The sequence below is a fragment of the Leptinotarsa decemlineata genome, unplaced genomic scaffold (genome assembly GCF_025532065.1).
Source record: "Leptinotarsa decemlineata unplaced genomic scaffold, Ldec_3_MD MMD2_P_RNA_scaffold_5, whole genome shotgun sequence".
In the NCBI taxonomy this organism is placed as follows: domain Eukaryota; kingdom Metazoa; phylum Arthropoda; class Insecta; order Coleoptera; family Chrysomelidae; genus Leptinotarsa; species Leptinotarsa decemlineata.
In genome coordinates, this window is record NW_027412532.1 from 1,850,688 (window position 1) to 1,876,999 (window position 26,312).

At 35.5% G+C, this 26,312-nt stretch overlaps 1 protein-coding gene across 1 annotated transcript; it reads left to right on the forward strand.

The window, feature by feature from the left end:
• Positions 1 to 26,312, forward strand: Ktl (BTB/POZ domain-containing protein Ktl). The gene is made up of 3 exons (XM_023163037.2): positions 1 to 443; positions 17,249 to 17,353; positions 18,775 to 26,312. Exons 1-3 carry the CDS (start codon positions 28 to 30, stop codon positions 18,953 to 18,955), a joined length of 702 nt encoding a protein of 233 aa, XP_023018805.2. The 5' UTR covers positions 1 to 27; the 3' UTR covers positions 18,956 to 26,312.

Here is a 26,312-nt window from a genome sequence, read left to right on the forward strand (position 1 = left end):
GATTTCCTCAGTCCTCTCGCAACCGCCATGTCTGAGGGAGGAGACTTTCCCTCCGTGATCGACCTCAACGTCGGCGGCGTCACGTACTCGACGACGCTCAAGACGTTGACGAGCCAGCAGGACTCTCTACTGCACGCCATCTTCACGGGACGCGAGCCCGTCGTCGTGGACGCCAAGAACCGTTACTTCCTGGACCGCGACGGAGTCCTGTTTCGATACGTGCTGGACTTCCTGCGGGACGGCACCGTCGTGTTGCCGGAGTGCTTTAGGGAGCGGGAACGGCTCAAACGGGAGGCCGAGAAGTACATGCTGCATGGCCTGGTGGAGGCCATTTGCAGCGAGAGTCGGAACAAGGCCACTGGGGCCATCACCGTCGGGTACAGGGGCAGCTTCCAGTTTGGGAAGGACGGTCTGGCCGACGTCAAGTTCAGGAAACTTTCCAGGTTCGTACAACTTTCTTTTTTAGTTCACTGCATTTCTTCAGGGTTTGGTTTGCGACAAAATTAACATCAATTTACGGAGTGTGGCCCTGTGTGGAGAATTTATGGTATGGAAAAAACGCGTGCCATGGCACTGTCACAAGTTTCCGATCAAATTATTAATCGACAACAACCTACATTGCTGGAATTACAAAATCTAAAATCAAAGTAGGGTGAGGTCCCAGAACTACCCGGACCAACAAAGGAAACACAATAATTTCGGGGAAAAATATATTAGTTTTTCAACATAATCTCCTTGCAGCTCCATACAATTAACTGTCGATATCACTTCTTCATCGTTGGAAAATCTTTGACCACTGAGCCATTTTTTTCAAGTTTGGGAACAGAAAATTTTCCGAGGGGGCTAAATCTGACGAATAGGATACATGAGGTAGCAATTCAAACTTTAATACCTTAATTTTGGTCATGGCGATAATGGATTTGTGAGCTGTTCTTGATGAAATACCACTTTTTTTCTTAACCAACTGCGTCCGTTTTTTTTACTGTTGTAAACGGAAGAACAGAATCACCCAGAGTAGAATCCAGTTCAGATTTTATATTGGTTGGGCTAAGGCCTATAACAGCAAATTATTGATAATTCAACGACAGCTTTTGGCCGAAGAGCACTCTGGGTCAGTTAAAAGATTATGTTCAATCAAATTCAAATTGACATTGAAGTGGGCGCCACCCAACTTTGTTGGATCACAAGTAGCAACCATTTATAAAGCTGGGAAATTAAATGGGAATAATTGATGGGAACGTATTTTTGTGGAGTTTGGTTGTTAAGTAATACCGTAAATAGTAAACAACTGAAATAAATACCTGTATATTGAAGTTATATGAAACAAGGCTTCTGTGATATGCAATCGAAGATATTTTTGGGGAAGGCTGAGAACTCAATTTTGCAAGATCAAATCACTCCATAATTGAAAAATGCTCACCCATAGTACTATGCATTAGCTCACAACATTTCAGCATCATAATCATGATTTTTATAGAGATTTATATCGAGTGGTCCAACGAAAAGTATACACCTTGCTTTTCTCTTTTTTTTTGTAACTTAACGCAAAAATGCTGGGACAGGTCAATTTTGATTTTGAGGGGGACACATTTTAGAAGTATTTTTCTACCTGTGCCTTCAACCCCCTAGCGAGGGTGAGTAACAACCCTAAAATTTTAAATGGAAAGTGGGGTCGAGTGATATATCATTAGAAAGGGCACAAAAATTATCTTTCCAATGATACCTAATTTGTTGTATTTACTTGAATAATTATAAAAAAGCAAGAACATTTACTCGATATTTTTGGTGTTAATGAAAATGCGGAAAAAACGGCATTTTTATCACTACTACATTCCTCAATTTCTCTCGTGCGTTTTTTGGTTCAAATAACAACAGCAGATAAGTGTACAAAAAGAATCTAGGCAAACGTTCATTGATTCAGTTCGGTTGCTTTTGAAATTATTTCAACTTTACTGTAAAAATGGTTTATTCCATTCCTGAACGAGTTGAAATTGTTAAACTTCAATATCAACATAATAGTTGTGCTAGACTTACTGCTCGCCTCTTCAATAACAGTCATCCCGGGAAAAATGAAAATGATTCGTACGTTGCCAAGTTAGTCCAAAAGTTTGTCGATACCGGATCTGTCTGTAATGTGAAACACCAGCCACGGAAACCGATCAGAAATGAAGCAGTGGAAGTCCCTGTTTTGGGACATGTTGAATTGGATCATACTCAAAGTACCCATCAGCTTGCTGCAGCCTCAGGTGTCTCCCATTCGTCCATAATACGGATATTAAAAGCCTATAAATTTCATCCGTACAAAATTAAATTAGTACAGGAACTCAATGAAGATGATCCTGATAGAAGGCTGCCATTTTGTGAACAACTGAGCCAGCTACTAATTGATGATCCGCACCTATCATTCAACACGTGCTTTTCCGATGAGAGTACATTTTTTTTAATGGAGCTGTGAATAGGCATAATTGCCGTTACTGGGATGACAGTAACCCACACTTATTCCGAGAGGTCCATACCCAGTACCCTCAAAAAATCAATGTCTGGTGTGGCATATTAGGTAGTCATATCGTAGGGCCATTTTTTATTCCTGGGAATTCAACTGGTGAGGTCTACCTGAACATGCTTCAAGATTGATCCTCACATAACAGAAATAATTGAAAATGACCAAAATCATAATGATGATCGGCTTCATTTCCAGCAAGATGGAGAACTTCCTCACTATGTTGCTGCGGTAAGAGAGTTTTTAGATGACCGGTTTCCTGGACGGTGGATTAGAAGGAGAGGTCCCATCGAATGACCTGCCAGGTCACCTGATTTATCGCCTTTAGACTTTTTCCTTTGGGGACACTTAAAAAATAAATGTTTTGCTACGCAGCCCGAGTCCATAGAAGATCTTCGCCAACAAATTACAGCAGAGTGCAGAAGTATAACACCTGATATGCTACAGAATGTTAGGAATAGATTTGAACAAAATCTGTATTATTGAATGGAAGCAAATGGGTCACATTTTCAGCACTTGCTGAAATAGGATTCCTCTAAGTCAATTACACATTTCAAAGTACTGGGTTGTAGTTGTTTTTCTTCATAATACCTACATGTTTGAGTGAAATACAACAAATTAGGTACCATTGGAAAGATAATTTTGTGCCCTTCCAAATGATATATCACTCGACCCCAATTTCCATTTAAAATTTTAGGGTTGTTACTCACCCTCGCTAGGGGGTTGAAGGCACAGGTAGAAAAATACATCTAAAATGTGTCCCCCTCAAAAGCAAAGTTGACCTGTCCGAACATTTTTGCGTTAAGTTACAAAAAAAGGAGCAAAGCAAGGTGCATACTTTTCGTTAGACCACTCATGTAGAACTTCACCTATAAGTTTTTTTTTTATAAAAACTTGAAATAGATTCAGAATAACATTATGAGTTAAAATAAATTATTGGCCTTATTGGTCCTCTTCACATAACAGTAAAATTGAGGTAGTACACTGTCTAGCTGGACACCATCAAGGACGTTTCCCCCTCAGTTGAAGAAAAGGAAAAGATCAGAAAGATCTAGACTTCTAGCCTTTAGCCGAGTTGGACGTAATAGCATAAGCAACAGCAACGTAAATAGATTCACTATTTTCAACATAAACTACTTATCCGCCTGATGTCATCCTACAACTCTCCATTTTCACAAATTCACCGCTATTGATGACTGCTACAAATACTAAACAACGTAGCGTCTTCAAACTTGAAACATATGCTTTATAGATTGTGTACAAATAATTATATGTATATATATATATATATATATATATATATATATATATATATATACCTATATATATATATATACCTATATGTATCATATTTTTAGATTATTGATTACTACAAACATTATACTCTGTAACGTGTCCTACCCTCAGACGTTTTCCTTGACACTGTACGTATAACAATGTACTTTTTAACAAGGAAATAATAAAAAATTATTATTATTATTATTATTACTTTCTAAGACACTGATATTTTTCAAACAACTACCGCCATCTCTAGGTCAGGTCAGGTACTTTTGGGACCACCCTGGTAGTATGTAACCTCAAAGGGGGCTGGGAAACTTGACTTTCAATAGTTCTATGGAAACTGAGAGCGACATGTAACAAAAAATTAGCTTACCATTGCTTTATGGTTCAACACAACACATCCTCGGAAAACACTAAGAATTTTCGAAGATGAGACGACGTAACATATAAAAAGATTGTTCATGTCCACCAAGTCTTCAGCCTCCGTGAAAATCACCATCAATTTTCCTTCTCTTCATATGCATATTCAGTATAGGTTATTGAATTACTACTGGTAAGTGTAAATCACCTCTGACTAGAAGCTTGAGATTATTCACTTCTTAATAAACTTCCCTCTAACTTTCCCTCTTCCAATATCTCTCTCCACGTCATTTTCCGTGTAGATTCAAGCTCATCAAATCCCGCTTCTTAATCTTGACAGGACGGAGTCTCAAAATCCAACGAGGTGAAAAAACGCTAGTCATATCTGTTGGATTTTCACGAGAAAGAAATATTGAAAGGAGAAGCCGTGAGAATAATGCTGCATGCGCCGGCAAAGGCCAAACCATTAACGGTAAGAGTAGGGATAGGGAGCATGGGGATTGGCAGCGGTTATAAGGGTCGGGTGTAGCTTTTACTTTGGGAAATGTGGGTGAGCCAGCTGTCTGATTGCATTTAGTAACTTCTCAGGTACGTAGAGAGCGCAGCTAGGAAAGTACAGAGCCGGCTCCAGATATAGGGGATCCATCACTTAGACTTGATCAAAACTATGTTTTTTTGTTTCACCCCCGTGGGAGGAATCATCCCATTGTGTATCATTGATATATTGAGTAACTATATCTACTTTTGCTGATTCGGTATCATTAGATCTTCGCAAGCCATATTGTCCATTATTTTCAACTCAATCTTAGATTGTTTTCGATAATACTGCAGAATTCAAATTGATACGTAATTCATCATGATATAACGTATTCAAAGAACACTTTATTGTGAGATTCTACAGTTTTACAAAAACGCAACACGTTTCGTGTTTCGCCATACAATGGCTTCGTCAGGGGGCATTTGGATTACGTGAAAGACAAGGCCTAGAATAGACCCTTGTGGAACTTGGCAAAGAAACATTTTCACAGTATGTGGCCAATATCATACAGGCTGATTCACGGTGGATGGCACATTAGACGTTTCTGGTGAACCAGACAACGGAACACTTTGAAAATTTAATGGAGGGCATATTCGGACATACTTCAATACAGGGTGGTAAAAAAATACAGTTTTTCGTTTGCTTGAAAAAGTTGCTGAAATTTGATTATTTTAAATGGAACACCCTGTATATTATTGAAAATTCGGAAAGCTGCTGAAATTTGCTTTCTTTCTATGTATATCATACCTATACCTAACTAGTCAAGTTTCGGACTTATGAACATTTATTTGTGAAAATGTCCCTTCAGAATGGTATTTCCATTCGGTATTTGGTAAGCAGGCCATGATTACTATTTGACAGTAGCGTTGTGACATTCTCCTAATAATATCGACATTTTCGTCACTTCAGAAGTTGCAAATACCTTCAAAACGATGGAATAAAACTATTCAAACGAAGTTCTTATGAATTTGTTTATTATTTTTGGACAGTGTGACAAAATTATCAGCAGAACATGTAGAAAGTTCAATGAAATGTATCCGAATCTACCGGCAATGAACCTCAAGAAATTTATACGAATTCAGAACAATTTCAATGCATTTGGATCAACTTTAAAAGCACCAAGAAACTTGCCTCGACCCGTAACTTTCGAAGACAACCAGATTAATGTCTTAGCATATTTTCACGCATTTCCCGAGTCATCGATAAGAAGTGCTGAAGAAGATTTGGGTATAAAATATTCATCGGTTCAAAGAATCTTGCGAAGACATAAAATGCATGATTATAAATTCACCAAAATTCAAGCAATGAAGCCTCAAGATCCTCAACAGAGAGTAGAATTTTATGAAATGTTGTTGACACGCATTCAAGAAGATCCACTTTTTTTAAATAAAATTATTTGGACTGATGAATCGAAATTTTCGAGAGAAGGGATTTTCAATACAAAAAATCGTCATTATTGGTCCAGTGAAAATCCTCACGTCACAAAAGAAGCCGGATTTCAAGAAAAATTTAGTTTTAATGTCTTCTGCATGTTGATGGACAACAAATTGAGGTACGTGATATACGAGGAGTCATTAACATCCAGAAGCTACCTGAATATTTTGGAGAATACTGTAGACAGTTTCGTGGATAATCTGCCACTCGAAGATTATCGAAACTGTTGGTACCAACTAGACGGAGCTCCTGCACATTGCACAAGAGAAGTGAGCGCAGAACTGGATAGACTATTTGACGATCGGTGGATGAGGCGCTTGGGACCATGGAATTGGCCAGCGAGATCACCCGATCTTAATCCATTAGATTTTTATTTGTGGGGAATGTTTAAAGAAAAAGTTTACAAAATACCCGTGCGTTCGAGAGATGAATTGTTAGAAAGGATTGCCCAAACATTTGAAGATTTGGATCCCAATGAAATCAGATCTGCCACCACGAAAGCAGTCAACACCCGCATTTTAAAGTGCTTGGAAGTGAACGGCCAGTGATTCGAACATATTTTGAAATATTCCACATGATTGTTTTACTTTTTTATAATTATTCATATCAATATTTCCAATTTCAAGTTTCTTGGTGGTTTTTTAAAGTTTATCCAAACATATTGAAATTGTTCTGAATTCGTATAAATTTCTTGAGGTTCATTGGCGGTAGATTCGGATACATTTCATTGAACTTTCTACATGTTCTGCTGATAATTTTGTCACACTGTCCAAAAATAATAAACAAATTCATAAAAACTTCGTTTGAATAGTTTTGTTCCATCGTTTTGAAGGTATTTGCAACTTCTGAAGTGACGAAAATGTCGATATTATTAGGAGAATGTCACAACGCTACTGTCAAATAGTAATAATGGCCTGCTTACCAAATACCGAATGGAAATACCATTCTGAAGGGACATTTTCACAAATAAATGTTCATGAGTCCGAAACTTGACTAGTTAGGTATAGGTATGATATACATAGAAAGAAAGCAAATTTCAGCAGCTTTCCGAATTTTCAATAATATACAGGGTGTTCCATTTAAAATAATCAAATTTCAGCAACTTTTTCAAGCAAACGAAAAAACTGTATTTTTTTACCACCCTGTATTGAAGTAACGGAGATTAGGCTGACGTGTGGGAAGTTTCCAAGTATCACCTAACTCCAAACCAAATTTCGATATCATAGTACTTCTTAACTAAAAGATATCGGCATTTTTAGAAGTCATGATTTTCGAAGAAAAAAATTGAAATTAATTTTTATTTCGAAAACGGTAACAGATAGGTATAGGGAAATATCAAGAAAAGTTGTCGGGCAATTATTGGAGATTCCAAAAATAATCTTATATACAGAGTGTTCCATTTGAAAAATCAAAGTTGCTACTGCTTTCTAGTAGAAGCGGCAACACCGCATTGTCGAAAATATTTTAGTTGGCTAGAGAATGTCCGAATATGCCCTCCATTAAATTTTCAAAGTGATCCGTTGTCTGGTTCACCAGAAACGTCTAATGTGCCATCCACCGTGAATCAGCCTGTATATTGCTTTCTATTTGTTGAATAGATAGTAGAATTTTTTTTATATAATATTCGACCCTTTCAATGAAAATTTGGTGCGAAACAACTGATCACTTCGGTCAAACAAATTTTCCTGAATTGCAGGGCCTAACATATTAACCTGAATAGGCAAAGAGAAAATATTTTTTTATACAAAGGTTCAATCCTTCATTGACAAGAACTATAACAACTTAAAAACTTTTCAGAAATGCTTTTTCCATCATTTATACACTCACTCGTTCCTTAAGAATGACAGGTAGAAAAGGCTCTAAACAATTCGAAATTAGTCAGCAAAATTCACTCAGTTTAACTTTATTGAATGGTGTATTTATTTATACTGTGACAACTTTTTTGAAGTAAATGTAAAATTTTTGTGTATAAACAGCTGTATCTTCCTCTAGTTTCCATCATGAAACAAAGCTGTTGTGGCATCATTAAACTATCTTCACATTCCTCAATATTCATGGTCTTAGTGATGACAATATTGATTTTGATGTACGAGTGTGACTGAATCAATTTTATTTTCCTTTCATATGTTTTTATACAAGCATATCAATATTTAATTTGTAATCTGTTGGCTTACCGCAAACGTTTTTATAGCACACTAATCAATAAAACACATGTATATCTATTTCAATCTACTATTCATCAACTGCTTTATCACGTTCAGCGGTAGATAAGTCAACAATCATCAGACATGTTTTATCAGAATTTTTTATGGTCATGAAATTCCGGCTTTTGAAGACTCAAAAATTATAGATCATCAACATAAATGAGGGTAATAGTGCAGAATTCATTTTGGCAGAAACTTTCGATCATGAAAGCATTATACGATTTCCTTATTTTCTCTACGAGCAAACAGAGCGACGACGACAGATAAAAGAACATTATTCCAGGCCATAGAAATCCTGCTTGAAGAGCGTACTCCTATAAGAGTGGTAGTTAACTTTTATATAGCTTGTAAAAATTCAAAGGTTACATACATCATACCATAAGGAAGGCCGCAGAGCAAATAATAATAAAATTTGCTGAAGGCGCAGAAAATTACATGATTTCTCTGCAGGAAATGCAGTAAAGCCTTGATATTACCATTGTTATATGGTTTATAGTGTCGAGTCGGTCAGACTCAATAGACATATTCCGGTTGTTACCTCTAGAATATCGAAACCCAGAAATGCATGGTTGACAGAACCGTTGAAAATGATGATTCTCAGAAACAGAGCCTTGGAGAGATATAGTAGAACAAAATCTGACAATCATTTTCAATATTATAAAGAACTGAGTAGTTACATTAACAGGGCAGTGAAAAATGAAAAGACAGCATATTTTACTCGGGGGTTCAAGACAACTGAGAAAAAGCAATTCTGGAATGTTCTGGAGGCAAATTATACTAGTTCTCAAAGACGTCATAGACTCCCCGAATTTCTGAAAAATGTTGATGGAATTAATGATTATCTTATCAACTCTTTGCCCAACAATGAACCCCCAAATGAGTTCGTTAAATAAAAAATAAAATAAACGAGCTATGTTGTCAGCGAATGTTCCTGCAATTCTGGAACCCTTAGATACCAGTCGAGATGATGGTAAACGACCAGATGGTATGTCTCTCATACCATGGAAATACGGTAAACCTGTGGTATGGGACTTTACTTGCGTTGACACGGTCGCGGCTTCCCATCTAGCCAAAAGTTCCAAGTCTGCTGGAACTGCAGCATTGTCTGGCGAGAAATTGAAAATAAAAAAATACCAAAATCTTGGAAACAACTATCTGTTTCATCCAGTAGCGGTTGAAACTTTTGGTGTTTATGGCCCGGAGTCTCTGTTATTCGTTCATGAACTCGGAAGGAGAATAGGCCAAGCAACGAAAGATCACCGTTCTACCTCTTTTTTGATAGAAAGAATTGGTATTGCTATTCAACGTGGCAATGCTGCTTCAGTACTTGGAACTATTCCTCCTTCACATAACTTTGATGAGATTATGCATTGCTCTAATTTCAGCACGGAACTGAAACCTCTTCGAAACAAGCCGAGATATGTGGATATTCATCAGTTTCCTATCAAGGTTAATTCACAAGTGATTGATCCACCTTCTTCTTTTTCAGTGCGGTCAGTGGACTCAGGTCATTCTTGCCCCCAAAACATGAGTTGCAGTCCTCGTAGAACTGGTACCCTTTCAGTGGAAGAGCTTCTTGAAGCAAGAGCCGAATCGATTCCTCTACGAAACCCTTCTTCACTTGGAAGGATCGATCGCAGCTTGAGAAATGGTTCTTATGGAGATTCTGTGAAACATGTTCTTCCTTACGAATCAGTAGATAGTTGTCTTGAAAATCTAGAGAAGAAAATTGGATTGGATAATTTAGGAAACACTTGCTACATGAATAGCATTTTACAAGTGTTGTTCATGACGAACAATTTCAAGAACGGAGTTTTAATGATGAACGAGAACGGGAATGTTTCCTTCTTATTCATCAAACTCAAAAAACTGTTCATACAGCTGCAGTTTCGTAAGAAGGTATCATCTTTTCCTCCAACCGATTTCCTGGAGTCTTTGAAGTCCACTAGATACTCGTTAGGACAACAAGAGGATTGTTCCTAATTCTTGGGGTTCTTGTTGAATACTCTTCGTGAGCAAAACAATAGCAAAATCAATACTCCTGACCGCTCTGGACTGAATGATTCCGTACAACCCATGTCGTCTGGTGTTTGTAAATCTTTTGTTTGAAAAATCCTCACTTGTTTACTTTGTGGTAAATGTTCAAGAGTACTGAAAACTTATGTGAATTTCTGGAACTTCATCTAGCTTTTCCTAATACGACTAATAACCAGTCCGTGCAAAGCTTATTGTTGAATCATCTGAGAATGGAATTTTTAACAGGTGATGATCGACTGTATTGTCAAACATGCGCCAAACTAACTGACTGTTATAAGGAAACAAGTATAGCTGAGGCTCCAGTCAATCTAATAATAACACTGATGATTTTCAAACAAGACTCAACCTCTAACGGAAGCAAGAAACTCTTTGGAAGGTTCGAAATAGATGAACATTTCAACCTAGCAGACCACTATTATAATATTCATGCAGTCATTGTTCATTATGGTTCTAGCGTTGAATTTGGTCATTATTACGTCTTGGTCAAAGAAGAAACGGACTGGTTTAAGTTTGACGATAGTCGTGTCACGAAGTGTTCTGGCGATGCATTGAATTTATTGGAGCCTCTAGAGACATCCTACATTTTGTTTTATAAGAGAGAGGACATTGTTAGATCAAGATCTTCATATGATGTGGTGCTGCAGGTTTTTCCGGGTTTTCCTGTAGCTGAAAAAGCAAATGCGCCACTGGAATCAATGAAGTCGTCCCGGAGCGCCAATTAATTTTTATTGTTGTTTTTATTTTATTTTTATCGTTGTTTCAATAAAAATGTAATAATTTCATGTTAATAATATATTTTTTGAAATAAAAGTTCGATATCAAGACACCAATTTTAGTTCTCTGAGTTAGTGATTTGTTTGTGTATGAAACAATTTCTATTATTTAAACTGATGCGAAAGGATATGGCTTAAGGACAGACTTGAGTCTAATTAAGATTTGCTGCCATTATATTATTGAATATATAACTCATATGATGATGAATGGTATTTTTGGTGATAATTGGAAGATCGTGTGCGGGTATTACCTGAACGGTCTGAACCAGCTGGATATAAATATAAGTACACTCCCAACCCTCTCAAAAATTTTAGAGAGGGCAATTGAAGTTCAACTCAACGCTCATATCGATAATTACTGTTTACTTCCCGAAATCCAATCGGGCTTTCTTGAACCTCAGCCGTACGTTTGACACAACCAAGTATCAACTGATTCTGGCTATTCTGCACTATTTAGGCAAAAGGTGTGTATTAACAATGTCTGTTCAACAACTGCAAACCTCGAATCTAGTGTTCCACAAGGCTCTATATTAGGACCACTCTTGAACATTGCACTGCTCACCGCTATGCCGACGATAAACAGATTTATTACAGTTTTATCCAGGGAATGTAGAATCGGCCTGTAATTTAATTAATGAAGACCTTCTCAACTTCATACAAAAAGTATCAAACCATTGTCGTCAGATGAATTCTAGTACATCTAACATAATGTTATTTGTTCCAAAAAACAGTAAGTATACTGTTTTGTCAAGGTATAAAAATTACTACTGATAATGACCAATCAGCTCTTCTAGAACACAAAAGAAATCTTGGTGTGGGAGATAGACTGTAAGGATGGGTGGAACAACATTTAAGTGGAGATCTTGTCTCCAAAAGAAATGAACTTTGCCTTTTCTCCAGTTCATTAGTTAATGGTCACGAATATGAAGTGTACAATTTATTTGAGAAGTGAAGGCAATTATTATTATCATAATAAGTGTGATAGACATTGTTAGGACGCGGAGTTAATATTTTTAAGAACTAGTGTCATTACCTTTCTGTTTTATTTACCCAAATTTGATATAAAAACACATTGAAATCATTTCTGACATATATTTTCACCTGGTATTTATTTAATGCGCATTGAAAAATATTGTTAAATTTTCTCCTTGAGAATAGCAATAATAGACTACACTGAACAATAATCAAACTCATCTTTATTTCACTATTAATATAACAAAACAGTTCAACTAAAACCCCAACTATTATTTAAATGTCTATTGCCTCATAAGTTCATTCCGTACGACACTGTCCCCGAAACTGGGCTGTCCCGATAGGCGAGTGGATCGCGTTTGTATTTGGCAATCGAAGGCGGTAAAAAATTCATCGGAATTCCATGGAAGCCGGTAGCATTATTCTTGCAACATCTACAACGGCAGCGAATATCGAACATTCGCGAAAAGTCGGTTAGACTGGGCGATCTCTTAGCCACGTCACAATTGGTTTATGGCTACCAGTGGCGGCCGGCGTTAATTTCTTCAGCTATGTGACAAAATTTACATGTACATATACAAATGTTGTAATTCCAAATTTGCACTTTGAACTCTTTCAGCAGAAATGAAAAGTATCATCATCGTTAGTAATATCGTTATTATTCTCATCACAAACCAACTAGATTATAATATTGTCTTCATTCTTGCTGACAAAATCCATACAACTATAGAAAAAAATTATTCAAATTATCATGAATTTTTGATTAGATTATCATTATTAAAGCTATTGTATTCCTATGAGTTTTTCGATAATTCGAGGTAAAACAACTCGATGAAATCGCTTTCATTTAGTTTTATGTTGGCGTGACTGCAATGCAGGAAAGTACCTCCTTTCGATATGCTGTAAAGTGTGTTTTAACAGATTAAATTCATATGATTATTCCAGGCTTTCAAACTGGCTAATTTATTTTGCGGTAAATGCTGATTTAACGGCGGATAAGGGCAACGTCGTCCTCTGACAGGGTGCTAATAAAGCACGCACTTTAAACCGTGAAGTGGTGATCGTGTGGAAAAGCAGATATACCTGCTCATTATTTGAATAAAAAAATGATATTAGTTCAAGATTTTCACTGATTCAGATGAAATGTTGTCTGTTTACCCCAGAATTTCTGGTGCCATTTCTCGAATTATGTTTCACCCAATGGAATTTATTTTACCAAAAAAGTGGTAAAAACATAGAAATTTTCGTTACTGCAGTTTCGTCCTATATGGACATTCTCAAACTTATTCAATAAATTTTTATTGTTACTGCAGGAACGTTAGTTGCAATTGAAAGTGGTAAAAAACATATAAATTTTCATTTCTCTTTTCAAACATTAAATAACTTACAGCTACAACCAAAAGTGAAACAAAAACAAGACCAAGACAACGATAAGGAAGAAGAACAAAATGAAAAATCAACGAGAAGAGTTATCTCTACAACCAGATAATGAACAGATAAAGAATAAGTAGATGATGCAAAACAAAAACTGAAAAAGTGAACAACAAGATGGCTAAAGAGTTTTTTGGTATAAGAATGAATGCTCAGGGCTACAATTGAATCAAATCGTCCACAGGAAAACTGACGGAGGTCTAGAGGTAAAGAGAAAGTCTAGAACAAATTCAGGGAACGAAACAAATTAATTGATTGACAGTAGATAATGAAACAGTGATAAAAATTCAACGGAGTATAAAAATTTTGGGGTTAATGAGTATTCATCAAAAGCAACTTCTCAAGCATTCATGAGTAACTGTGATTCTGAATACTCTACGAAGAGACAATACAGCAAAGAGTGAATACCACCGAAGTAATGAGCACAGTTATCTCCAGAAGAAAATAAAACCCATTTCATTCATAATCAACGTTGATAATACAACAGGCCGCCGATCAGCCACCCAAGCACTTCCCATAGGGGAAAACACACCAAAAAGATTACGCGATCAGCTGTTGATGTGATTCATTATAACTTTCTGCAACCAGGCCAAACTTTCACTGCAGAGTCCTATTGTGAAAAAATCAATGAAATATACCGAGAATTGCGTCAGCAGCAGCTGGTATCAGTCAACAAAAGAGGTTAGATCCTGCTCCAATACCGCTAGTCCGCGTGTTTCATGAATCACCATCCGAAAATTGAACGAATTGGGCCTCAGCCACCATATTCCTTAGAACTCTCGCCAACTCTCGCTAAATTGGTAGCAAATTGCCAAAAGAGACTCTCCTCGATAGGAAGACTTAACAGATGGTATCTGTTAACGTAACGTAACCTAACCTTCATGAAATGGAAAGCTACCACAACATATAATTCCCTTGATTTCCACACTTTTGAATGTCTGGACTTCCAGCCTTTATATTTTCAAAGCTGAAGGACGAATTTTTTACGCAAGATGACGGACTGCCAATGGGATCGCCACTTTCACCGATTAAAGCTAATATATATATGGAGTGGTTTGAAACTCTTGCCATTGAAGAAGCCCACAAGAAGCCCCGAGTCTCGTTTTGGTTAATATTTTTATTTTTTTCAGGGATTTCAAATCAATTTATATTATATTAGACAATGAAAGTTCGAACTGATGAAATACAACGGGAATGTTCTTCAAAAATGTGGGATAGATACCTACCACACATTCTTGCTCGTTTCACAATAATCTGGAAAGTAAAGGGGACTTTCCCAATTGTTCAAGAATCTAGACTATTTCTGAATATTCCATAACATTTCAGAGTATCTTGGGATGTTCTGGGAAGTTAGAGAATTGTTTCGAATACTCTAGAATTTTCTGGACTGTCGAAAGCCAACGAGAGTTTTTTGAACCAGTAAAACTACCCGAAACTTAACATTTCAATATCAAATTTCTATATTCCTTAAACTTTATTTATTTTCTAATACAATTTTCAATTATTGAAATGACTCAACTTTTTTTCCATTACTTTGAGTTTGTTTTCTGTACTTTCTCAAGTTCATATCATTCACTCTCACATCAACTGACATTGATTTGTTTGAAGGTGGCTGACAATGTTTCGTGGTGTATTTTATCAGTTCGGACTTCCATTGTGTAATATATTAGAAATTGATTTGAAAACCCTGAAAAAAACAAATAAGAAATTAATAAGATTAACCTAAAATAAAAATTTTATTAAACAAAAAACTGAAATTACAAAGAATTAACATACAAGCAACAACCAAACAAATTGAAATTGAAATATTAATAAAAACTGAAAAACAAAAATTAAAAATTATTATTAACAAAAATTGAAAAGTAAAAATGTATATTATATTAGACAATGGAAGTCCGAACTGATGAAATGATATTGATTTGTCTGTTTGTTTTCCAACCGTATTCAGTTCATCTCCATCTGCATTTTTAAACCTCCTCTCTTCCGACATAATCAAAAGCGAATCAGTCATGCTGACGGTTTGCAGATCCATTTTACTCAAAGACAAAAGTTGTCCTCCACTCCAACAATCAGGCCTTAGACCACTCGAAAACTCTCATCACAAACGAGACAGAATCCCGAAAAGTTTTCTTTCGAACTCCAAAATTACGTAAGTACAGCGAAAATACTCAAGCCGTGATAATGGGGGTTTGTTCTTCTCAACACGCACTTATTGTGAACTTTGACCCAGATCTGCCCGAACGTATTTTTTGTTGTTTGGTCTGGCCTCGAAAGGGATGGGATTCGAGGAGAAACTTCCTTTTATTCCCGAATAAAAGCCCGACGCAATAGAGACGAATTCTTTTGTTGTGAATTACTAAAGGGGTGTTAAGATCTAACGACGAAATGAGAAAGAAGCTCGTAAATGTTGGAGGATAACTGGCAAAGGGACTTTTCTAGAAGAAGTTTCTTAATTATTCTGCTGATCGCATGTATCTGTAAATATCTTCAGATATTTAGACGTCTTTTTATACTATAAATATGGAGTTGAACTTATATCCTCTGTAAGATGCGATTTTACAAGGTTCTCTAAAAAAACAATCAATTTGAAAACTGCCATATTCTTTTTGTCATTGGATGAAATGTGAGTTGGGTTTTTTGATGGCTCCTGATTCAAAAAATTATTTTAAAAATACGCCTAAATTCACAAGAAAAATATCTGTAACGGATCATTAACCGTTTGCGCGGTTGACGAGATTTTGCGGTAGTTGTAAATTATAAGGTACTGGAAGGTACTGTGGTACTGTGTGGTACCGAGGTACTGTGCCATCAAGATAATGAACCGTATCACAATTCAATGAAAACGATGGCAAAGTTGCGTGAATTGGGCTTCTGAATGCCTCCGAATCCACCGTATTCCCCAGATCTGGCCCCCAGCGACTTTTTCCTGTTCTCAGACCTCAAGAGGATGCTCGCTGGGAAGAAATTGATCTGGGATGTTCCGGCATTTTTTTGAACGATTTAGATTATTCTCAAACCTTCCACAATGTTCTGGAATATTTCGGGATGTTCTGGAAAGCTGTGGAATGCTTTGAATAGTTTCGAATACTCTGGACAGTTCTAAAACTTTCTTAAGGACGAAACTAATCGAAATTTTCTAAATTTCAAAACGTCATTTGGACTTTTTCCTAATTCAACCGACCTCATATCTCTTACAGATTTCCAATTTTCCATGCTGACCTTCCTTGCTTTGTATATTACCAACAAAAACAAAACGCTTTCTGATTACAAAAAAATTGTATCTAATTTAGGTGTTTTTACATCACATTTGTGTTTGGTACATTCAATTCAATAGAAATAGACTGACATCTGGACATCTGGAAGTAGAAACTTTTTGGAAATTCATTGCCTAGGCACAGGCACCGCTATAAGAGCGCTTATGTTTTTTTCTTAAAAAAATTAGGAAGAATCTGTCAATTTTTTCAGTTGCGTTTTTTCCATCCATTAATATTAAACCTCGTATGTAGCGCAGCCTCTGAACATAATCCAAAATACGTGTGCTAAACCTACATCAATGTGTTTAATATTTCAAGACACACAAAGTACTTGATTCATTATCTATTAATGAAAAGTTCGAAGTGGTTATTTCACATTTGAAACAAACAAATTGGCGCTTGATAAAATAAATATTGCTCCGTGGAATATCTTGAGTAGTTAAATCACGGTGTTTTCGTTCCAGAATTCTGATATCCGGAAAAGTCGACCTCTGCCGAAGCGTTTTTGGAGAAACTCTCAACGAAAGTCGGGATCCAGATCATGGTCAGTCAGAACGGTACACTTCCAGGTGAGTTAATAATTAATTTTTACCTCTAGAATGAGACTATAACACTACCCAAGCAAACAGTAAAATTTTAACAGGAAGGAGTGGTGGGGGTGTTATAAACTCTTTTTTTTGACATTTTTCAGCTGCTGATGGTACGCAGAAGCGTATCGATCCATCATTCTTCCTCATTAATAGCAATGTAGGTGAGCATAGACTTGCTGACTCTTCCATGACACCTTCACCAAGCAGATTCTCGATCATGTTCCTCATTTTATTTGCTTCACGGATAGAAGCAGTTTTGGAGCCTGTTCAACTGGTGTTTATTGCCGGTGTTTATTGGATCCTCCCCGATTGATTACCTAATAGATTTACCCGTAGCAAGAAATTATGATGATCTTTCAAAAATACATTCACTTCTCGCTCTTCCTCTATTGTGAGTTGTACGGATTTTCTCGGCATCATTTCCACTGTTTTCGGATCCATTTCTTTTGGTCCTCTCATTTCTATCCTTTCCCTTGCAGTTGATTACTACTTCCACAGCTTTGCAAAGTTCCGGTGGGTAATTTTTCGTGACCTGTGCCCTCTTTCTGGTGTTGGGTAGATGTTTTTCCTTGTTGAGATTCGTTAGCTCCCTCTCAAATGTTTATGACACATTTATCTCCGTTCTTCATGTAGTTTCAATATTTTTGGGCCCCTTAATCTCTATTGCTTTTCATAATCTATTCATAAGTGTTCAAGTTTTTCACAACTATAACAACGTTCTTCCCAGATCGTCCTTATTCCTCAAATGTTGAGCCTGATTTACTGGCGATCTCTTGGTGCTTTTCGACTGCTGAAGGTCACCCCTCAGCTTCGCTTTCTATCCCTTTGAACCATTTTCCGCTGCTTCAAACTTCAGAACAGCTATTAACACAGGTTATCTAGACCTAGCAAAAGGTCTCAATGTATCTTGGTGTCATTTAACTCATCAATGAAGGTCTATACTTCAATTTGGTGTCCTTCAACACATGAATGAAGGTCTATATTTCAATTTGCTCTTCTTGAGATTGTGGATATACCAAACAGATCGGTCATAACATACCCTACCCTTACTGTGGCAAGCTACTTACATTTTATTTTCTTTTTAGTGATTTCAGTTACCCTTAGGATTAGGTTTGGCAACCCCCATACATGTAACTGCTAACGGAAAATAAAGATTTGTTAAGATCTCCTGTGGGTGTTGATGTCTTCTTCCTAGTTGGTTCTGGTAGACTTAATTCAATGATTGCTGTCCAATTCACATCTACATACCTTCCACGATCCTTTGATCCTTTGATAGTCATGTTAGCTAAGCCCAGAATGTTGTGGAGTGTTGATTTCATTACCCTCAAACTATCTGCTATGATATCTGTTATGATAAAAAATATTGCGAGTAAGAGGCTAAATTCCCCATTTGTTTGCAGATTTTTTCTGAAACACTTCTTCCTGGAGCAAGCCTTCGACATGCTGATCGAGCAGGGATTCAAAATGGCGGGCAGCTGCGGCTCCGGAACAGCGGGAGGGGCGGCGGAACTGAAACCCGGAGTCGATGCAGAGGAAAACCGTTGGAACCACTATAATGAGTTTGTTTTCGTAAGGGAATAGTTCGAATTATCCGTTTCCAAAGACTTCCATAAACTTTACTGAGTGCTTAGATCCCGTTTCAGATTCATGTGTATACAGTGGCGTATCGGGGATAAAAGTGAGGTCAAAGGCGAATGTAATGAAAATTGTTGGAAAATGTTTGTTCAACCCTTGCAAGAATCAACTTCTCAAAAGAAAAATTCAGGAGTGATTTTGTTATTCCATAGCATTGTTCAAATCCTAGATTCAGTTCGCGTCGACTATACAGGGTGTCTCTCCGAGAATGGCATCTACAGACTAACACCTCCGAAGTTGGTGAAGATGGAAAAAAACGAAATTTTGGCAAATACAAGTGTTCAGAAAGATCTACTTCTTTAGGCGTTTACAACTTGTTTACCCTTGCAGGGGCGGCAACAAGGGGATGCACCCCAAAATCTTAAATGAAACTCTTTGTCGATCTCCTCATCTCATAATAAGAAATACACCACACATAGGTCTGTTGTACGAGGTGGCTGTAAGAACGGAAGTTGGTTCACAAAATCATTTAAAATTTCACAAACAACACCGGAAACTTCATTTAGAGCATATCTCCTTCTACATACTATTATTTATGCACTGAAAATTTTCTAGATTCACGATTTTATATAATCAAATCATTCCACGCCGTGCAATACCAAGAAAAATTATCATTAGGTTATCATTATTTTCACTATTGTTTGGGATGAAATAATAAATAAATAGACACTTCAATCAAAATTTCAACGTCTCCAATTTTAATCAGTTTGAAATCATTTTGTGGATTTCCTGTACGAAAAATGTAAATCTTTTTATGAATATATTCTAGTAGAAACTGAAAAATAGCACGAGTACTGAGGGGGCTACTTTTAGGAAAAGGTCCTGTTATGTGTGTGTCGAATTTGTCCACTTAAAGACTAAATAAATTTTTCATAAGTGGGAATCAGTCTATTGGAGTTATAATTTCCCTGTAATAAACCACTGAGAAACTGACTTTTCTCAACTCGTCGAGATAATACTACAAAATTCTATTCTTTACTGTTCTGCTCATCGGCAACCTAGTAGGAAACTTTCAAAATTAAACTTCAATATGAAAAAGTTATCTTGTTGTACGTCAAAACTTCATAACAGTCTGAAACTCGTTATTTATTCATAACTTTCTTGTTTTCGTCTGAACACAAAGAACATATATCAACAAATATGTTTCCCGGAGAGGTTTTCTTTATTGTCAGGAAATTGGTTTCGGGAAAACAATCATATATGATAATATTACAGATTATTGTTTCAGTTGACCTTTTATGAAATTGACCTTTCGATAATAGGTAATAATAATAATGTTTACTGTCATTAGTTCCAAGAAGATATTGACAAGGTCTAGTATATACATATTATGCATACAAATGAATTTAGAGGCTCAAGTTGAAAGATAAAAACAGATAAGAACAAATACAAATGCAATTAGTTATCAACAATTTACTTATGTAATAAATTATAAAGTTTGATTAATCATTAAAAATGTTTTTTTTTAAATATCATTATCCATCTATTTCTTATAATGCAGGAACAACATCGAAATAATTTTTTTATTTTTACCTGCTACTGTTTAAAAATTGTTATAAACAAACGCATTTCTCTAAGATAAAAACAATTTTTGGAAACATAATCTTTGATGCAAATTACGATTTTTTGAAAAAAAAAAGTCTCTTAAATAATTCTTAAAACGGATTTTTAATCTAATCTAACTAAAAATCATAATTTTTTAAATAATTTTCATTAATTAATCAATAAACCATTTGTTGTGAACAATTGAATGAAATTAGTTGTCAATGTTTACTTATGTAATACATTATGAAGTTTCACTAATCATTAAAAATGTTTTTCTTAAATATCATGATCAATCTATTTCTTATGATGCAGAAATAACATAAAAATGTTTTTTTTAATTTTCACCTGCTACTGTTTGAAAATTGTTATAAACAAATGCATTTCTCTAAGTTAAAAACAATTTTTGGAAACATAAACTTTTGATACAAATTACGATTTTTTGAAAAAAAAACGTCTCTTAAAAATTCTTGAAAGGGATTTTTATTCTACCACTTATAATTAATATTGAGGAACCATTTTCTATAGTCATAATTTATCTTGCTCTTTGACAGCTAAAAAATATTATTTTTAAAATAATTTTCTTTGTTTAATCAATAAACAATTTGATGTAAACAATTAAATTTTCTCTATATTTTTTTCTATTTCTACAAAATGTAACAAAAACAACCATGTATTATTCCTTGAGGAAAAAAATTATTTATATTTTATATCGAATTTAGAAAATTCTGTCCTCCTTTACTCCATCACTGGTTTTTTATGTTTGTATTTATAACTTATAAACTTATAAACGCAGGGGCGTACTAGTTTTAGGACGAATTTTCAACCCTCTGGGAAAATTATAAATATTGGTCGTACAGTTACGAGGAATTTTTTGGTAAGTTTCATCCTTTTTTTGAATCTTTTTTCAAATTTGGAACATATCAAATAGTTTTTGAGATATTTCACTTAATTGTTGCAATTTCTGCAAATGGCACTTGATTTTTCTCAAAAATCATATACGTACCATTCCAAATCGAATGGCATCTCGTTCATATTTTTCGGAGGCAGAGAAAAAGAGTTTCACCTGAAAGGACTTCGGGTGGTGTTTCCACTTTTTCCAGATTTTCATACGCACCACTCTCAACTGACACCATGAAAAATTCACAATGGGTTCGGGGTCCGATAGCGATAGTAATCCAATGTGCATACAGATTTGTTCGCAAAAATGGATTAGCTTTCCAGAATGAATGAAAAAGTTGCATATTTCAGCTAGACTTTGATCGAAAAATAAATTGAAATGGTTTAAATATCGCCTCGAAGCAGTTTCCAATTTATTTTTGCAAATCCATTCCAACCGTTAACTACTTTCAGCTCGAATCCATGCCAATCCGCTCTCATAAACTTTCCAGATTAAATTTGAAACGCTTAGTATTAAAAAGACGTAAATCTGGCTTCGCAAACTGCAGCAGAGCCTACTGGATTCATTTAAAATTTGCAAATGCGTCATCAAAACATTACAATTCTGTATCTGGCTTGCATTTCACGCTTTATTCGTTTGTACAAATAATTGCTAAACGGCACACGTAATTTATTATTGATAACCGAGTGAATGTAATTTATTGCCGAAACTAGGGAAGCTCATTTGAACGGAATTCGCTCCAAATCGAGAGAATTTCCAATATTGGAATGCTATTATCGCTGCGTGATAATGGAATGATTTTCATGCTGTCGAAATGCTTTTTATTTAATCACGACGTTTGAGTTTCCAAATAATTCGTCAATAGCGGCTTTGATAAATATTCAGTGGAGGATAACAAAATCTCTGGAAAATATCGTGATGACCTACAAATAATAGTCATTTCTGTTGAAATACCCACAGAAGATATTTTTCTACTGTTCTAAAGAGGGTATTTCCATTGGCCAGCTTTCTTCGATCGAAAAGCGTCCAAAATCTTCAAGACACACGAAAAAACTGATTCTTAAAGATTTTTTCAAGGAAACCAGATGGATTCCCAGAAAATTATCGCCTTTGTGTGGAAGGACCAAAGCTGATGATGTTGACTTCGTTGGCGAAACGCGCATCTAGAGGCAGTGTGTTTGTTCTGATAAGGGACCTCTAAGGGAACTGATAAGGAAACTACATGGGTTTCTCATACTCTTCTTCTACACTGATTAATAACAATTTGAATTGAAGGTCTCAGTGCGTAACTTTGGATAAAACTATGTCAAGTTTCTTGAATATATCTGCAGGTGTACCTCAAGGTTCAATTCTCGGCCCTATGCTTTTCGTAATCTACACATCCCAATTTCCAAAGTGTCTCCATCACACCGAAATTCATAGCTACGCTAATGACACCCAAATATATAAACGAGCAAATAAAAACAGATTCAAAATCCTTACTGACAACCTCAAAGAAGTACTGCCTGAGAATCAATCCCTCCAAAACAGTAGTAGTGCTATTTGGTCGAACAGCAATGAGGAAAAGATGTGAGAAAAATATCGATATCGTTCTAGACGAGCATCAGTTGCCTTTGACAGAATCTACGAAAAATCTTGGTCTCATAATTAACCAATCCCTTAACCTCAATTCTCATGTCTACCAAATTATAAAACGTGGCTATAGTAATTTGAAATCGATATACTCAAATAGGAAGTCATTGAATCAAACATCTAAGAAAATATTATGCGATGCCCTAGTTCTCTCTCACGCCAACTATGCAGATATAGTATATGGCCCAGCATTACGTTTATCTGATAAAAAGAGAATACAGACCTTACAAAACACATACATCAGACTTATTACAGGAACTAGGTTGGGACAACAAGTTTCTCATCATTTGGAGAGACTAGGATGGCTAAAAATGGAAGCCCAACGTTTGTATCACCTACCAAAAGTACCCAGTTATCTTTATGACAAAATAAGATGTAGAACAGACATTCATAATTTGACTCTGAGATTCAGAAATCAACTAACTACATTCCGCCACAGAGTCACTTTATTTCGTGCATCCTTTTCTTATAATGTGGCCTGGCTTTATAATCGAATTCCCAATTCACTAAAATCACTTTCCGCGCTAGATTATAGAAATGAACTCAAATTTAGTTACTGGAACACAGACTGCCTCAGCTCCTCTGTCAATGAAATAATTTTGATGTAAATGAGCATTTCAGAAATGATTCTGGTGCATTTAGCACTGATATATATCTAAGATTTACGTATGTTGTGTATGTTCAATATTTTTTTTTTCGAGGTTGTATGGAAGAGCAACTTCTGATTGAGTCATTCGTGACAAAATCAGGAGTTGAATTCTGCCTTTTGATAGATACGTGGGTGGATTGTATATATTGTACTAGTACTATGTTGCTGTATCGCTGCTTTTCAATGTTTTGACAGAATCAGAATCAACGAACTAGGGCGTGTGCAGCATTAAAGAACAGTGCTTTCAAAAAAGTGTTCTAGAGCGCCATTTATTGGCGAGTTACAGAAAAATTGATAGCCTAAAAACCTTCTCTATGAAAAATCACTCATACATGTCAAGTTTCATCACGATCGGTTGAGCGATCTAGAAGTTTATCCCTTACCAACCAACAAACATCCATTTTTATATAGTAGATTCCATACATTGTATTTTTTTTCTTGCCTATCAATAAAAACAATGATTATTATTATTATTAGATACAGCACAAAGTTTATAAACATTCAGGCTCGATCAAAACGAGTTATCAAAGTGTTATTTGATTGAATTATCGATAATAGATAGATATTAGAACTGTTTTCGAGTGCAAATTCCAAAATTCTTCGGGGGGGGGCTCAGTTTTCGAAATGTCATTCTAGATCGATATTTCAATTTGGAATATTCGAAATTGATGTGTTTTTTGTTTCAACATATAAAAAAGAGAATTATATTAGTCCGCACAAGAACTTAATGAGAATGAGGGATGTGGAATTACACCTGAAATGTTCGTTTTGGAATTCCGTCGATTCACTGTTTTTGCAGAAAAAAACATTTCCAAATTGTGGTTACAGTATAAGCACAGTAAAAAGTCCACTTCCACTACTTTCATTCATAAATTCACCGTGACCTCGAAAGGAAGTGCGGAGCCAATTTCGTTCTTTTATCATAGGCGTGGGGGCATATCATAATGTATTTTTTTTATCTCCCAGTTTCTAATCACATAATAATAAAACAACAACCAAGTACAAAAAGTGAAACAATAACAACAGCGAATAAACTAAACACATTATCAATTTCCGACCGTTTATTATAACTAATCCGATGCCCGTGGGACCGTCGAATCCTTCGATACTACAGCACTGAACGCGTTGGTTGAGGTTCTCATCCTAAGAGCAGTTGAAGGTCCCCGGCTACTCGGGCGGATCACGTGGTAAGGGAGCTTACTGGTTATATTATTCTATTGTGGTATAAGTTATTCTCAATTTATTCCACGATACGCCCCTGATCTTCATCACTAGAAAAATGCCAGAATGGTCACCTCAATTTATATATGGAGATATTTTGATGCCTTCAATATGTCATAAGTTTTGAATGATTTTCTTGACATGAACTTGTCTAGTTCAATTGAAACCACAGTGTCTAATTCCTCATCAATTACTTAAATGCCATTAAAATGTAGGTACATGGTATGTCTCAGATTGAACACTACTAGAATATTTGAAAAAGTAATTGAAGAAATTTTTAGTGCAGATACTGTCATTGCTAAAAACTGAAATTGTCGTATTCAAGAATGTTATTCAACGTACACAAAAACCTGTTAACAGATTCCTGCTCTTCATACACAAGGTAATTATTTTTGTCGTGATGTAGCAATTTCATGTTTATATGCAGAACCACCAAAATAACTGATTCAATAAAGAATTTTAATGAATAAAATAATTAAGTGATCACCTATTCAAAACTTTGCGGTGTATTCTCTTGCGAAACCCGTTAGAAATTCCAAAAAGTTACATTGATTTCATGAATAATTTCATAGTCTATAATCCATAATGATGATTACACAATCAATCAAGAGTTCATGTGTAAAAAATAATGAATATTCTGTTTGAATTGAAAGAGGTATACTTGGAGATACTTCTCCAATTTTATATAAAAAATTTGGGGGTTTCCCAAAGAATTAAAATCAAAAAATCAAGCTGGAAGAAAAAACCCTTCCGAAACATGACTCAATTCCATAACGAATAACTTATTGATATTTTGCATATGCTGAAAAATATTGATTAAAAAATCCTGCAAATAGATATCGAAAAAATATAGTTACATAAAAAATAATTATAGTTCATTTTTGTCTAATGAAAGAGTTCATAGAAATGATGACTAAGTATTCTGCAGATAAAACTATTGAGGATAAGGAAATTCAACGCAATAGTACATTTTTTCACGTCTCTGGTGTAACCTGAGGATGTATTACCATATCATTATTAGTATTATTATCAATAATATGGAAACATACTTACTATTTATTATTATTAGACGAAATAGTCAATGATTCTAGCCTCTCCATATACGTAATCCATCACAGCGTTCATTTTGATGCTAGAAATAAAACTGACAAACATTTTCATTTCTCCTGTCATAATTTTCACCATTTAATTCATGTTGAATAATTGGTAGTTCACGAACCCATTCAGAAGAAGTAGATTTAAATATTTCTAAGGGAAAAATTTACTATTAATAGATAAATAGAAACCGTTTCTGTAAATATATTATGATATATAACCTAAGTGAAATTAAATGTACAATAAAATGAAATAAACAAACA